Genomic DNA, 15,185 nt, shown 5'->3' on the forward strand with positions numbered 1-15,185 from the left:
AATATTAGTTATGTGTCATCAAGAACCAACTTATGCCAGCCCTAATGGGGCTTTCAAGGTAAATGAGCTAATCAAGGATTGGTTTGACCAGTTCCACAACCCCAGTCAGTTTCTATAACTGAGCAGACATTCAAACCAGTCCCTCACTCTATCCACTTTACCACACTGGGTACCCAGTGTGTATGTTTTGCACCCATAATATTCGAAATCACCAGCTTAAAATCCTGCAGAGTGGGGAAAAGAAGCAAATTTCTTCCTCCCACAATCAGAAGCAGAATGTTTTCTGCAAATCCTGGCATGAATTGATATATCATGAAGAGCTCATTATTTGTATGACGTAATACAGTATTTGACTGTATTCTTCCTCACTAGCAACTAGTTTTTAGCACCAGACATGTTTTAACTGAAGTAACAGTCAAAGGAGCAGCAGAATATTCACTCTGGCCCCTGACATATGTGCAAGTGAAATAAAACATAGATAGTCTCTTGAGACAGAGATCCACCACCCCAAGGTAGCTAAAACACAGGAGAAGATGAGAAGATGATCTAGATCCATTTCAGGTCTTGTTATGGGACAGAGACTGCTTTGGTCCCCCTCATGAATGGGACTGGACAGGGGGATTGTGTCCCTGTTGGTTCTGCTGAACCTCTCAGTGGCTTTCAATACCATCGACCATGTTATCATTCTAGACTATTTCCCTCTGACGGGACTTGGAGGCACGGTTTTATGGTGGCTCCAGTCCGTTCTGGAGAAGAGAACTCGGAACATAGTTCTGGGGGACTCCTGTTCAAAGACTGTGGGGACCCTCTCAGTCCCACTTCCTTCACAGGTGTGTTTGGTAGGGACACAGGAGAGGGCCTTCTCCATTGCTGGACTGGCCCCATCTTTGCTGTCCTTCTAGAAGAAAAGATTTTTCTCTTCTGACAGACTTTCCTTTAGCAACTGGCTGTCTCAGAGGGCTTTAAAACAGATTGTTGTGCCTCACTGATTTTAAATGTGTGTGGGGGGGGGGTTGTATTGATGTTATTTAAATGTTTAATATATTATTTGTTAATCTTTTTCAATATTTGCATATTTACTGTTTTTAGCTTTTAAACATTGTCATTTTAATGATGTAAGCCATCTTGGGCCCTTTTTAAAAACCCATAGAAGACCAGGCCAGCCTCATCTTAGCTGTCCTTCCACAAGCAGACGAAGACCTTTTTCTTTAGTCAGGCTTTTTCTTAGTGCTTGGCTATCTAAGAGAGATTGTAAAATGAGCCCATTTTTATTATTGTTGCTTTTAAATTTGGTTTAATAATGTTTTTACCTAACATTTTTAATATAATGTTTATTTAATTCTTCATTAATATTTTACTGTTTTTAGCTTTTTATATTGTGTTCTTAAGGGACGTGGTGGCGCTGTGGGCTAAACCGCAGAAGCCTGTGCTGCAGGGTCAGAAGACCAAGCAGTCGTAAGATCAAATCCATGCGACGGAGTGAGCGCCCGTCACTTGTCCCAGCTCCTGCCAATCTAGCGATTCGAAAGCATGCAAATGCAAGTAGATAAATAGGGACCACCTCGGTGGGAAGGTAACAGCGTTCCGTGTCTAAGTCTCACTGGCCACATGACCATGGAAGACTGTCTTTGGACAAAACACTGGCTCTATGGCTTGGAAATGGGGATGAGCACCGCCCCCTAGAGTCGAACACGACTGGACAAAAATTGTCAAGGGAAACCTTTACCTTTACCTATTGTGTTCTTAATGATGTAAGCCACTTTGGGTTCTTTTTTAAGGAGAAAAGTGCGTAAAAAATATAAGTAAAAGAAAAAACGTGAGTAGCTTCACCGACAAAGCCTGTCGGTGTTCACAGTGAAGAGACAGAGAAGTAAGACTAAGCAAGCTTTTGCCAATTGAGAGTTTACAATCTCAATTTTAAAAATGGGAAGAATTCTGTGAAATCTTTAAGGGGGGGTGGTGGCTTTAGCACAAGCCAACTTTCTACCCCAATGATCCTCTGTGGGTGGCCAGAAAATAAAAAAAGGGGGGGGAGGCAAACCAGAAGGGCTGTGCATCTACTTTTGGTTTGGAGAAATGGCTATTTGTTGGCATTAAACATTACAGAGGTTCAGTGCAACCTATTTAAGAGGTGAACCTCCCTTCCTGGCGATCTTTTGAAGGGGAGCTGAGGAAGCCCACCTTCTGGTGCATGGTTCCAGGAAATCTGATCAGGTCAGAGGCTGTGAAAATAGCCTTAGGGACTGCATGTCACACCAGGGCTGCGCTTAGCCAAGTACACCATGAAGGACAGAGTTGGAGACAATATCACTACAGTTGGTTTGTTTATCCATTTTTCACTACCACCACCCCATCTCTTGAGGAAGAAATTGAGTGGAAGTACCCTGCCAAAACATTTCTTCCCTTTCTCTTTGGGTTTAAGGGAGTTTTTTGCCCATTTTTGCTGAGGACAATGCTTTAATTGGGGTGGGTGGGATGGGTCAGTACTTTAATGAGTGCAGGGAGTAAGGCAGAATGAAATCTGTAATGATGGTGGAGCCCAAATGAGAAACCACCAGTAATAACTGGGTAGGAAACACCAGGCCTCTTCCTACATTTTTCAATTCTGCCTGCCAGCCTGTAATTGTCAGGTCCAATTTGTCCACATCCTGAAAGGCAATCTTCTGAATTAACTCATCCATCTGCACTGTAATCTGAGTAAAAAGCATTTAGAAAAGATTTGTGGACAACTTTTTTTTTAAATGTCAACAATCCCCATGTTTTCACTTCAGGAACTGGAACAATTCATTCCTTTAAAACAAAATCCTCTGCTCAGTATCATCGGAACAGAGGAGTGAAGATACGATAGCTTCAGGCACAGAGTGTCTACATTGATATTCATGTTCTCCTGCCCTCCCTGGAATGCTGTGAATTCTACTTCAGAAATCTGATGCTGTTTTGGCTTCTGAGTGATGGGAACAGTTAGATAGGAAAACATTTAGAAACAAGGAAGTGATTGAGGTGTGCTTTCTTAGAGGCGAAAGCTATGAGCTTGCTAATCAGTTTGTTCTACTTGCTCTTCTTCAGCTTCTGGTAAGAAAAAGGAAACTACCCTTCATGCCCCCACTCTTAAAAACACAGTTACGGTTTTTCAAAGTATAAAACAAGATGGAAATAACATTTATTTGCACAAGAAAAACTGCAAGGAAGAATAAGATTATTTTAAAGCATTTGCTTTGGATTGTTTTAATGTGATTTTATTTACTGTGCCCCGCCAAGAGATTTTGATATATGAGAGATTAAAAATACTTCTACAAAATACAGTGTATGATTAATAAACACTCCCATGTAAAATTAGGAAGTCTTTGTTGTAAAATCTTGAGTACCGCTTTGCTTGCATGGCAAATTACCTTGATGATCTGATAAGTTATGTCAGTAGAGTTTCCAAGAAGCCTGCTATTCATTCAGATTCTGTACTATAGCTACTATAGCCCCTACCTGCTTGTGCTACATCTCTTCTCACTGAAATAGAAATAGAACCACACTATTTCTTCTTACCATATTGTGCATCCTAACACAATCAAATGGCGTAATGCAATCAATTTTCTGACTGAAAATGGCATGTTTGATCCCTTTTAGTTCACTCATATCAAGTTTTGCATATGTGTTAAATTTCCTGTTTTACAATTTTGAGCTTACTGTGATTCATACTTTTCACATTCCATGTTTCAGTGGCATGTGTTGTGCAGATTTAGACCTTCCTTTCACATCTCTGCACCTCAGCAGCTTTGATTCAATTGCCTCTTTAGCAGCACAACTTGCACTAATCCTTTGTTCTTCTTCGGGAGCTGCCTGCCTTCCAGCCTCAGGAGTCCCACATTCCAGCACTGTCTCTTGCTCCTGTTTATATTTGCCTCATCCAAAGCTTTTCAGAGTGTAAATAGTCAGAAGTATCATAGCCTTTTTCCTCACATGCGTAACTGCTGTTGTGTATGAAAGATCCATCAGTATTTTAATTCACTGTTGCCCACTAGCTAGTCTTCTTCTTGCATATCTCTCCCCTGCGTGTTTTCCAGGTAACCTGCACTGGTCTATTCTTCCCCACTTTCATCAAGGACAGCTTCCCTTATAAGGGAAAGAGGACAACTCATTCTTTTTCATATAAGAAGAATCCAATACTGTGTATCAGACTGAAGATTTCAAGACAGATGTCCACAGTATCCAAACTGATTACTGGACTGCATCCTTTCTATGGATAGTATATATTTGCTATTTCTTGTGCAGTTGTTGGGTTTATTTAATTGAGAACGATACCAGCACTTGAAAAGACTTTCATAGAAATAGAAATTCCTGGACTGTGAAAGGGCAACCCCAGTGGATTGATGTGCTTTGTCCACCGAGCAGGGAATTCAAACAAAGAGGGAAGACATGACTTTAAAAGTTTCGTGTAGAGGGAATAGCGGCTGCAGCCGTTTAGTCCTTTATCATCAATTTGATTTAGTACATGCTTATATAAAGGGCAAGAACCAATCTGGTCTAGTGAATAACAAAATGGACTAGGACTCAGGAGACCTGGGTTGAAATCCCCACTCAGCAATGGAAACTCAGTTTTGGTGGGTGGCATTAGTAACATCTGTAATACCACTCGCTATGTATCTCACATACCTTGAAACTCTGCCATGAATTGGATGCGGCTTGATGGCACATAACAATCTGAAGAGTGATGGAAGAGCAAATTATCTGTTAGTGGGCATTACCTGTGTACTACATCTCAGGGCTTTAATTGTCTGCCTGTTCAAAACTACTGGCTTTGTTTGTTGAACTGCATGAGGCTCCAGGAGATGGACATGTTCTGAGGCAGATTCATTGGAAAACTTTGTGAGACAGTTCTTCAAGCAAATCCTTTGGTCTTTTAATTGGCCCACTGAATTCATAGGGGATCTTATATATGTATTACCCGGCTGTCAGCTATGTTTGTGTGGCATTTAAGTGTGTTTAAAACAAAAATCCTAGCAAAAGATGTGGATTCCCCCATGCCCTAGAGTCTGTGCCACGACTGTCCAGACAAGTGCAACTCTTCCCATTTGGCAGCCACGTGCAAAGCATAGTGTAGCTATTAAAAGGTACATTTATGCAGCCTTTTGTGTAAGAGACTTGTTCAGCCCATTTGAGTACAATTTCAGGTTCATGCAAGTCACATATAATATAACGGAGCTTTCTGGAATGATAACTTAGCAAAAGTTATGTCCTGAAATAGGGCCCTTGTACGTAATCTTCTTATGAAAACAGCACTGTTACAGATTCCACAGTGAACGCTCTGTTCCATTCTGCTGTCTTAGGTTCAAGAACAGCAGGTTACTTACTTGGCTGTGTTAGGCAAAAGAGCTAGCATTGAACCAGTGTGAATAGCACTAGCACATGAAGCATTTTTCCATTTATTGTTCTGTTGTCAAAATTCAAAATGGTTTTCTTCAGTAGGCAAACACCATAACACACAATTTAGACAAAGAGCAATAAATGACCAAACCATGTCTCTGTGAGTTTGGGATTCAGAACCAAGGTACTTGAGTACTGACCCTTCATGTGATTCAGAATCAGGTAAACATGTAACAACCCCAAAGGTCTGTGGGTTTAGCAGGCTGAGTGAATGAGATCAGAAAGCATAAGTGCACCAACTTTGACAAGAAAGATGGAGTGAAGGATAGATCAATTATATATACTTTTTAAAAACATCAAACAACACTCCAGACAAACCTTTTCTGGAGTCCAGAAATATGGAAATAATTTAAAATATACATTTATTAAAATAAACAACAAAACAGAAATATTCCAATATCATGACAAGGTGTTCATGTTTCCATTTTGTCAGTTGCTTTAATAACAGTGTGGTGTATTCAAAATGACAGTTACAAGGCACAGTGTATTATCCAAAACAGATGGATAACTTTAAGTGTTGTCATCTAATTTCAAGCGATGAAGTGCCAAAGGGCAAGGTCTATAAATTCAGAAGCTTTCCCTTTATCTTATGGTCTTGGATCTCACGATACAGTATTTTTAACCTATCATCAACAAAAACAGATAGATGTGTTGTTTTGAAATAAGGTGCCAAGCAAGGGTTGTTCAGGTAGGCATTTCCTGAATTCAGAAAGATGTGACACAGGGCGGGTGATCACTGGTCTGAAGTCATCCCTCACAAGTAATCTTTGACTGAAACCCTGTTTGAGAAGCTAGAAATGCAGTGTTGTCTTCAGCTCCCAAGGTCCTATGGCATTCGCCTGGTCACGAGGAAGTCATTGGGGATGTAGAATGGGAGGAAGTATTTCATTTCCACAAATCCCAACAGCAGGAGATTTTCCCAGAAATTTGTCATGGCTGATGATGTCATCATCCAAACACAGCATAAGTCATGGAACAAGATTTCAGTCTTTGTAAATTTGAAGGATGGAAGAAAACTATAACAGGAGACTTGCTGATACCTTTACCAAAATATTCAGAGTTTGTTAATAATGGGTAGTTGCTCTGTCAGAATTAGGGAATGGTGAACAGATAACCATTACCAATGGAACGCGTAAATTGTTCATTGTTGTTTGAGTCATAACTTCGATAAACAAGACTTTTCCCTTGAAAAGATGGTTGCCCTCCTAATGTTAGAGCCAATAATATGCGGGGGGATATTCTCCATGAAACAAGCTTCTTTTTCACTATTTTTCCTCTATGTTGCAAATATGGTTAATTCTTAAAGCCCAGATATATATTTCTCTTTCTGTATGGGGTGGAAGGATTTTCCTTCTATGTAACATTAGGATTTGTGGACCTAGAGGCCTAAGATCTCATGGCCTGGACCAAAAGGATACTTGACGTTATTCTTGCTCTTTGAAACTCTTTGTTCTCTGCATTCTGTGCCACCTTGACTACAGCACACTTTATACAGGACAACTGAAGAAGAAAGAAGATGATGTATTTTGCCATGATACTTGAATATTTGTATTTTGTTACTCTCTCTCTCGTTGTGACACACACACACACACACACACTTTTTATTTGCTGCATTTTACAAAAATGGGCACTAGGTGGAGACAAAATATGATCACCAGGCGAAGGCAAGGGGAAAAAATATAGGAAGTGCATTGGATGTTATAGGAGGGAAAAGCAAGCAAGTGACAACACAACCCGTTGCATGTCTACTCCAAGGTAGGTCTCACTGTAATAAAGCTGAATCCCAAGTTGTATAGGACTGCAAGACAATCTGTTGAAGTGAATATGCCCTGAGGCTGGGGTGGAATATGTTTACGTGTATATATATATATGACTCTTGAAGAGGAATGAGGGGGAAATTGCATCACAAGGTAGCATAAACAACAACAAACTCCAATCTGCTTAAGAAACTAGAATACCTTATAAGCAACTGAAGAGACTCAAGAGCTCTTTGGAGTCATAAGGAAACAAGGAAACAAAGTGTCTGTGAGAAAAACAGGAGCAGGCTGGCCCAGGGTATCAGCCATCCCCAAAATACAATGGTCATGAAAAGGTGGCTGCTGAGGGACAGTTCAGCCTGTATGGACCCTCAAATACAGGTAAGGAAGTATCAGAGAGTATCGTTACTATGGCTATTATTGTTACCCAAGATCTTTTTTCAGAGATGTTTGGTCTTCCTTTCCCAGTTTTGAAAGAGGAATGGGACATATTTTGTCTAAAAAAACTGGAGGAAGTCAAGGGAGTGGGACATATGGCCTGTCCTATCTTTTCTTTCATAATTTCAAGCATTGTTTCTAACCACTTCTGTTAGCTTTTTTTAAAAGGGAAATTTAAATTAGCACTATTCCTGACCATGATTTTATTCAATGTTAAGATTTTTCAGAACCTCAGAGTGGTGCTTGGGACGGTGTTATTTTACTATACAATATTTTTGTCCATCTTTTTTCCTTTTTTCCTTTAGTTTGTATGATAATTTGTATATAGTGGGGATTTGGCGGTAGCAATCATATATGCACATGAGAAGAAATGGCTTTGTTCCACTCACAATTGTGTTTCCCTTTTTCAGCCAAATCTAGTTTAGTCCCAACCAGAGTAGACCCATGGTATTAACTAGATTTACTAAAACAGTTTGTGTAAGTTCAAGTGATTCAATGGTTAACTGTTGAATTTTACCCTTCAACCTCCATGTTTTATGAAGCTGTGAACTGCCCAGAGTGCCCTTGGTAGCCAGATGGGCAGTATAGAAGATGAATGAATGAATGAATGAATGAATGAATGAATGAATGAATGAATGAATGAATGAATGAATGAATGAATGAATGAATGAATGAATAGGTATCAGTTTATCAGTTTTCACAATGCCCCTTCAGTAGTCTGGCAATGTGGCAAAAATATACCACAGTATTGTGAAAAAGTATGATTTTGGTTGTATATAACTCTTTTAAAAGAGTTTAAATAATATAATGCTCATATAAAACTAACAAGAGTCAACACTAATATACATAAAAATTCAGAAAAGCATTTTATACTGGAGAAGGGGTACTGAGAGATGAAGATGCAGATCCAGGGACATTTACTAATCCTTTCATTCTGTAGGACTGCATCCTATAAAGCTGGGATCCCCAACCCCCGGTGGCCGTGGCAGGACCCGGCTGCAGAGACAGATCTCCCAGACCCCCAGTACATATGCCCCCCATGCATGCACACACCCCACACAAATGCATAGATGGCCCACCCACCCATGTGTGCATGCATGGGTGCCTCACCCACCCATGTGTGTGCCCTTGCATGCGCGCACGTGCACTTGCCCACTCACATGTGTGCACAGGTGCCCTGCCCACCTGCGCATGAACCCTCCCCCCCCCAACCAGTCTGCGGTTTGGAAAAGGTTGGGGACCACTACTATAAAGGACTTTCTTATCTGTTTTAAAATATATGTTAATTTAGGGTGCTGGGGCCATATTAGGATCTATGGTGGTTGCATGCACCTCTGCAGGTTGTCCTTTGCCCATCTCTGTCCTTGGCCAATCTGGTTTCAGTTGGTACACCTTATGTTTTGGCAACAACAACCACAACAACAATAATGTAGATCTACGAGGCTGATGTCTCCCCCCCAAAAAAAACAGACTAGGATGCATGGGTCTTTCAGACATTGCTACACAGCCATTCCCATTCTCCTTGACGATTGGCTCCCCTGTCAAGATGTGAAATTTTATGTGCACAGAATGTTAAAATGATTAAGGAAGTGTAAGAAAATGCAATCCTGAAAATGGACATTGTACTCTAAAAATGAGGTTTCCGCAGCAGCTTATTAAGAGTCACTGCAGAACTATCAGCCAGCTCTCCAGCTAAGTCTGGAAGCAAGGTCATTATATGATAACCTCAACTTGCAATTTTTCCCCATGGTCAACACTTGATCATTTTTATGCTGAAATGTGTTAATATGCCCAGCGATGGCATTTGCAAATCCTGTAATTTGCACTTACTGTAGCTATAATACTTTGGTCTCACAGTACCTTGTTGGACCAGATCCTTTATTTTACATACCTTTATTCCTCCAGGCTCTGTTAAAATGTAATCATAATTAGGATGTTTATCATCATAGTGGCAGTCATTCGTACTACCATTCACACTTGTCAAAAAACAACCATGATAATTGCTTTGTTGTTGGGTAAGAAGGAGTTAACTAATGAAAAAAAAAGAATCAGCTTCTGAGATTTTCCCTTGTTCAGTGTCACTTCATGAATCATTGTGAGAACAAGAGAGTATCCCATAGACCATCTTGACTGCTGCTTTCAGTGTTGTCAACATTCAGGATGCCCTTTGGCAACATTTTCCCTGCTAGCAACACAGGCATGATATTGTGCAGCAATATTGGGCATTTCCTGGCATTTTGAATCATAAATACAAAACCACGATATCTCACATTCAAAGGTTATTTGAATAATTGATCTCACTTTTGCAGAAGTCTTGGGCTTATGAATGAAAAGAACGTGTGAACAGGAGGGCTTAATCTTTAAAATCATCAGGTCATTAAACTCTTTGTATGGCTCAACATCATAAAATGTATTTCAAACTCACATACTCTGTGTCAAAAAGGATGAAACAGATGTATCAGAACATTAGCAAAGCCAGAGGTGTGCAGCAAAGGCTTGCTCAGCATCCTTATGCATGTTTTGTCCATTAACAAAGCAATGTCTGATGGTTTACTTCCTTTGGCTAGACATACATAGAAGCCAACAAAACTGGATGGGATTTAAGTGGCTGCTGTTCGGATTTATGCCATCTATAGTGATCAAGATTTAATTGTCATCTCTTTCTTTTCCATTATCTGTTATAGTATTTTGGAACATATAACAACTGGATGAGCACAAAAGATTATCACAATGCATTACAGTAATACAATGATTAATTGGTTGATAGGAGATGAAAGGGTTTTTAAAAACTTTTAAGAGATCCTGAGTTTATTTGGTTCTTCTGTAAGGTTGTCTCACAATGTGCATATGTATAATCTCCACCAGTTTTTTTCAATAATTTTATGAGTATTTAGTGGTCTTAGCTGACTGAACATTTCTAGAAACAGAATATCTATTTACATATTAATTACAAAATATATTTTATTGATAAGTAATTTGTTTAAATAACAAGAAAATAATTCTACCACAAGATTTTGCAGTTACTAAGACTTCGAGAGAGATCTTGATATATTTGATGAGCACCAAGCTGCACTACTGTAAATGTGTTTTTCAATTTTCTTCTGAATTAATTTTGCTTAAAATACGTGCTTTCCTCATTTTGGCTCTCCTCTGTAGATTTTCTGTTTCACTATCTCTTAAAACGGTTTCCCCTCCCCCCCCCCCGCCCAATGACTAGAAATGATATTATCTCCTTTGCTTGCTGAAACCAAAGAAAGTCATAAAAATGAAATTTGATAATAAGAGGTTATTACAAAATTGAATCTGCAAAAAAAAAAAATGAACACAGAAAACTGTTTTCATAGCAGACACCAATGTATAAGGTAACAGCTAAGATCCAACAACAAGTTTCAGTACCTACCACCACCAGAATTTGAAATTTCTTCTCTTCTCCTTTTTGCTGCAGCTCTCTATTGTACCAAAACATTTCCTCTAAATGGGTTACCAGCAGCTTTTTAGGTTGTTTGGAAGAAGAGAGGTCACCAATTCTGCAAGAAGCAGTGAGAACCAACAGAAATGCACCATTGGATCCTAGACTAGTTCTCCCAACAGTGTCTCAGTTCACCGTAAATGCTAAGTTAAAAAGCGTTTTCCTGTGAGAGTCTAGATTTAAAAAAAAAAAAAATTGGAACTGCCAAAGATGAGTCAGAACACAGTCATATTTTGCTATATATATATTGTTTTTTGCAAACCAGAGGCTGTATTTTCATGGCATTGCAGTCGAACAATGATTTACATTTACCTTTCAGAATCTGCAACCTTGGGTTCCCTAAAGCATCGCCATTTACAGAATGTTTTGTTCCATCCTGAGAGACTTGCTTGCTAATTTACACTTTAATAGAATAAACAGGTTGTAGTCAACCCACAAAGATACAGTGATGTCTCAAACAGTTTGCATGGTCATGGCTCCACTGTCATCAAAGCTAGTCATAGCTCTGATCAGCTCTTTCTGGCATCAGTTCACTAGAAGCCATTGTTTAGAGGAGGGAAGAGAGTGCTCTGTGTTGAACAGAGATTTTGTTGTAAAAGCAGGTGTATTCATTATTCCAACCAGAGACAGACACAAGGTTCTCAAATTCAACACTCTCACTATGTGTTCAGAGTGAAAACCTTTTCGAATATAGGGCACAGTCAAAGAATTTGTTTTCATTGGGAAATTCCATGGAGCTTTTACTTGGTCAATTTTCTTTCACAGTGAAGACAGACAGGGTATTGAAAACACTTCTGTGTAACTCAACAGGAACGTCATACCAACTCTTCAAACACCAATTATGCTGGTATGTCTCTTCGTAGTTCATTCTCTTTTCTGATTTTTAAGTTAATCAATTTGGGGATATTTACCAAGGTCTTTATAGAGTTCGTTTACATCAAATTGTTGCTCTTCAAGTGTGGTTTCTAGTAGAACTCAGCTCTATTGCTTTGCTGTAATCAGTCCTTTGATACGTTGTCTCAAAAATGTATCAGCTTGGCCATTACAGTATTATATAAATACATGCCCTTAATGTTCATATTAGTATTGTTTCTTTTTGATCCAGAAAGACAAACTTCACTTTTTTTTTACATGCACATGTTGCTACAGAGTGATGTATATTTGTGCTTCCCAAGCTCTTAATATACTGGAACATTGGACAGGTATATTGTTTAAATAAGGTTTCCAACAACAGAAGAGCTTCATGGAACGAGAGGTATGTAACAGACAATTGCATATAAATATATTACATATCTGTTTAACAGAAGGTATCAGGAACATCTTAATAGGTAAAGAATTGATCTTCAACCAGCTGTTCTATTTAACATCAAAAATCCAGTACTGACTGTTTCATAATAGGAAAAGAACAGCATTGTTTTGGCACAAGCCACACGCCGATTTTAAAAACCAGAGACCTAACTAGTGATGTGATGCAAACTTACAGCGCATGAAGGCATCACACCTGAAACTCAAACATATCTGTCTGTTTCTTGGCAAGCTTAGCTACTTCCTCTCTTATTGCCTTCACTAAAGCAGCTGTAGAAAGGTTGGCAAGAGGGTTATCGGAAGAGTCATTTTCTGTTAGGCTCTGTTGAGAGGTAACCGACGAGGGCCGAGGGGCTTGCTCCAAGCTGAGATGCATATTTATTGGTTGGCTGTACTGTCGAGGAAGCCTGGAGGGAGAGTTGTGCTGATAGCGTGGCCGGGAATAAGCTTCTATGTAGCCAGGCAATGGGACCTAGAGATGATTTCAAGTTAGACAGATAACTTGCTCTCAGATCATTATTTTTTTTTCAACACAATATGGAATTTCTGTAATAATTACCATGTCCACCTGGAGTTAGACCTGGAACATAATCAACTTATGTATCCATTAAATCTTTACTGAGTGCAAAGCACTGTAAGCATTTTTGTCATGGGAAACCAGTGTGTTAGTTGTCAAGACTATTCAGGTTCAAGACATTTTTTTTTGCTATATAGAATTATATAGCAAAAACTATATAGAATTATGCATCTCTAACTCCATAACATGGCCATGTCCTCCAGGAAATCTATACTTGGGATAAGGAACATAAACTGTGGGTTAAACTGGAATATAACAAGAGAAATATATAAATGCACACAATTCCAGCAAAAAAAAGAATAAAATCTAACTAATATTTATTTTATTTTATTTATTTGATTTATACCCTGCTTATCTGGACTACCAGACCACTCTAGACACCTGATCCCCTGAAATTGAAAAGCATGCCCCACCCTCAGAACAGGTCTTTTAGCTTCAACATCAGTCTATAAAGTCCACTTCAACCCTACTTAAAACAAAGATTTTATCCAGGAACATGTCTCAAAATGTATTATCTAAGGTTTTCACAGCCAGGATCTGATGGCTGTTGTGGGTTTTTTCGGGCTGTTTGGCTGTGTTCTGAAGGTTGTTCTTCCTAAAGTTTCGCCAGTCTCTGTGGCCGGCATCTTCAGAGGACCAGAGTTAGAACTCACCAGAGCACAGACAGAGTTCTGACTCCTGTCCTCTGAAGATGCCGGCCACAGAGACCAGAGAAACTTTAGGAAGAACAACCTTCAGAACACAGCCAAAGAGCCCCCAAAACCCACAACAACCATCATGTCCCAAATTGTTTTTATATTAATTTATCCCTGGATTTTGGAAGCTATAGAATATCTAGTCTTGTTTCCAGATAAACCTAAAGTAATAAGAATCCCTGGTCTGTGTTTTTGATAGTTTTAAATGTTTTAATATTGTAGAGATACCGGGCATGTGGAGTCTGTATCAGCTTTAAGTCTCTTCAGTTCATTTGTCTCTCCTAACCCTAATCTGTCCAATGTCTATGTACACACTGGACAAGTTCTCATTCATAATTGCTTAAGGTTTCCATAACTTGCTGAAGCTAAATGTAGCTAATTGATGAGGTGCCACAACATATCTCTGTCATGTGTCTTGTTAGAAGCCTGACTGTATAATTGAAAAGTGTCCTGGCATACCACCAATCAGCAGCAATTATCTACTGTAAATTATTCAAATCTCATGTAAACACCAGTAGAATTCCAGCCATTGACCACATACATGAAACATAATCATACAACTTGTTATATCAACATCTCTTTCATGTTATTTCACCAAAGAATGGGAACCCATTTGCACATCAATAAAGCACTACCCCAAAAAAACTTGATGCATTTAAACATAAAATCACATCAATATTTCTTTGCTGCAAGCTATTCATGCATAATTTGCACCAGCAGTGTGGTGCAAGGTAACAATACTGGAACTGTGTGCATGTTCCACATAGTGGCGGATTTATGCACAACCTAAGGCTGCAGTCACACTGGCAATAAGAACTGGCATTTAAATGCCATTTAAATCAATTTAGGTTTTATCGCTCACGTAGCTCAAGGGTGAAATTTATGTATATGGCTGCAAATCAAGTTTTTTTCAGGGGCTTTTTAAAATACATTGTTTAAAATCAATTCAATTCAATGTGGTTTTCTGATGTGATGCTGTTGATGTTTTAATAATTTGAGCCTATGTGGATTCTACTATTTTGGGCAAGAAGCCCGTAGAAGGAATGGAGTAGCCCTCATAGTCAACAAAAGGGTGGGAAAAGCTGTAATGGGATATAATCTCAAAAATGATAGAATGATGTCAATACGAATCCAAGGCAGACCTTTCAACATCACAATAATCCAAGTTTATGCACCAACCACCAGTGCTGAGGAGACTGAAACTGACCAGTTCTATGAAGACTTACAACAACTTCTAAAACTGACACCAAAGAAAGATGTTCTTCTCATTATAGGGGATTGGAATGCTAAAGTAGGAAGTCAAGAGATAAAAGGAACAGGAAAGTTTGGCCTTGGAGTTCAAAACGAAGCAGGGCAAAAGCTAATAGAGTTTTGTCAAGAGAACAAGCTGGTCATCACAAACACTCTTTTCCAACAACACAAGAGGTGCCGCTACACATGGAAATCACAAGATGGGCAATACTGTAATCAGATTGATTATATTCTGTGCAGCCAAAGATGGAGAAGCTCTATACAGTCAGCAAAAACAA

At 39.1% G+C, this 15,185-nt stretch overlaps 1 protein-coding gene across 4 annotated transcripts in view; it reads right to left on the reverse strand.

The window, feature by feature from the left end:
* Window positions 1–11,310: 11,310 nt before the first annotated feature.
* Window positions 11,311–15,185, reverse strand: part of KIAA1549L (KIAA1549 like) — a 234,456-nt gene continuing 230,581 nt past the window's right edge. For all 4 annotated transcript variants that reach the window (XM_072985815.2, XM_078384011.1, XM_078384012.1 and 1 more), the window contains one exon: window positions 11,311–12,856. In XM_072985815.2, coding sequence (XP_072841916.2) covers window positions 12,575–12,856 — 282 coding nt within the window. In that variant the 3' untranslated portion in view covers window positions 11,311–12,574. The remainder of the gene's footprint in view (window positions 12,857–15,185) is intronic.

This window comes from Pogona vitticeps, chromosome 1 (genome assembly GCF_051106095.1).
Source record: "Pogona vitticeps strain Pit_001003342236 chromosome 1, PviZW2.1, whole genome shotgun sequence".
NCBI classification, from domain to species: Eukaryota; Metazoa; Chordata; class Lepidosauria; order Squamata; family Agamidae; genus Pogona; species Pogona vitticeps.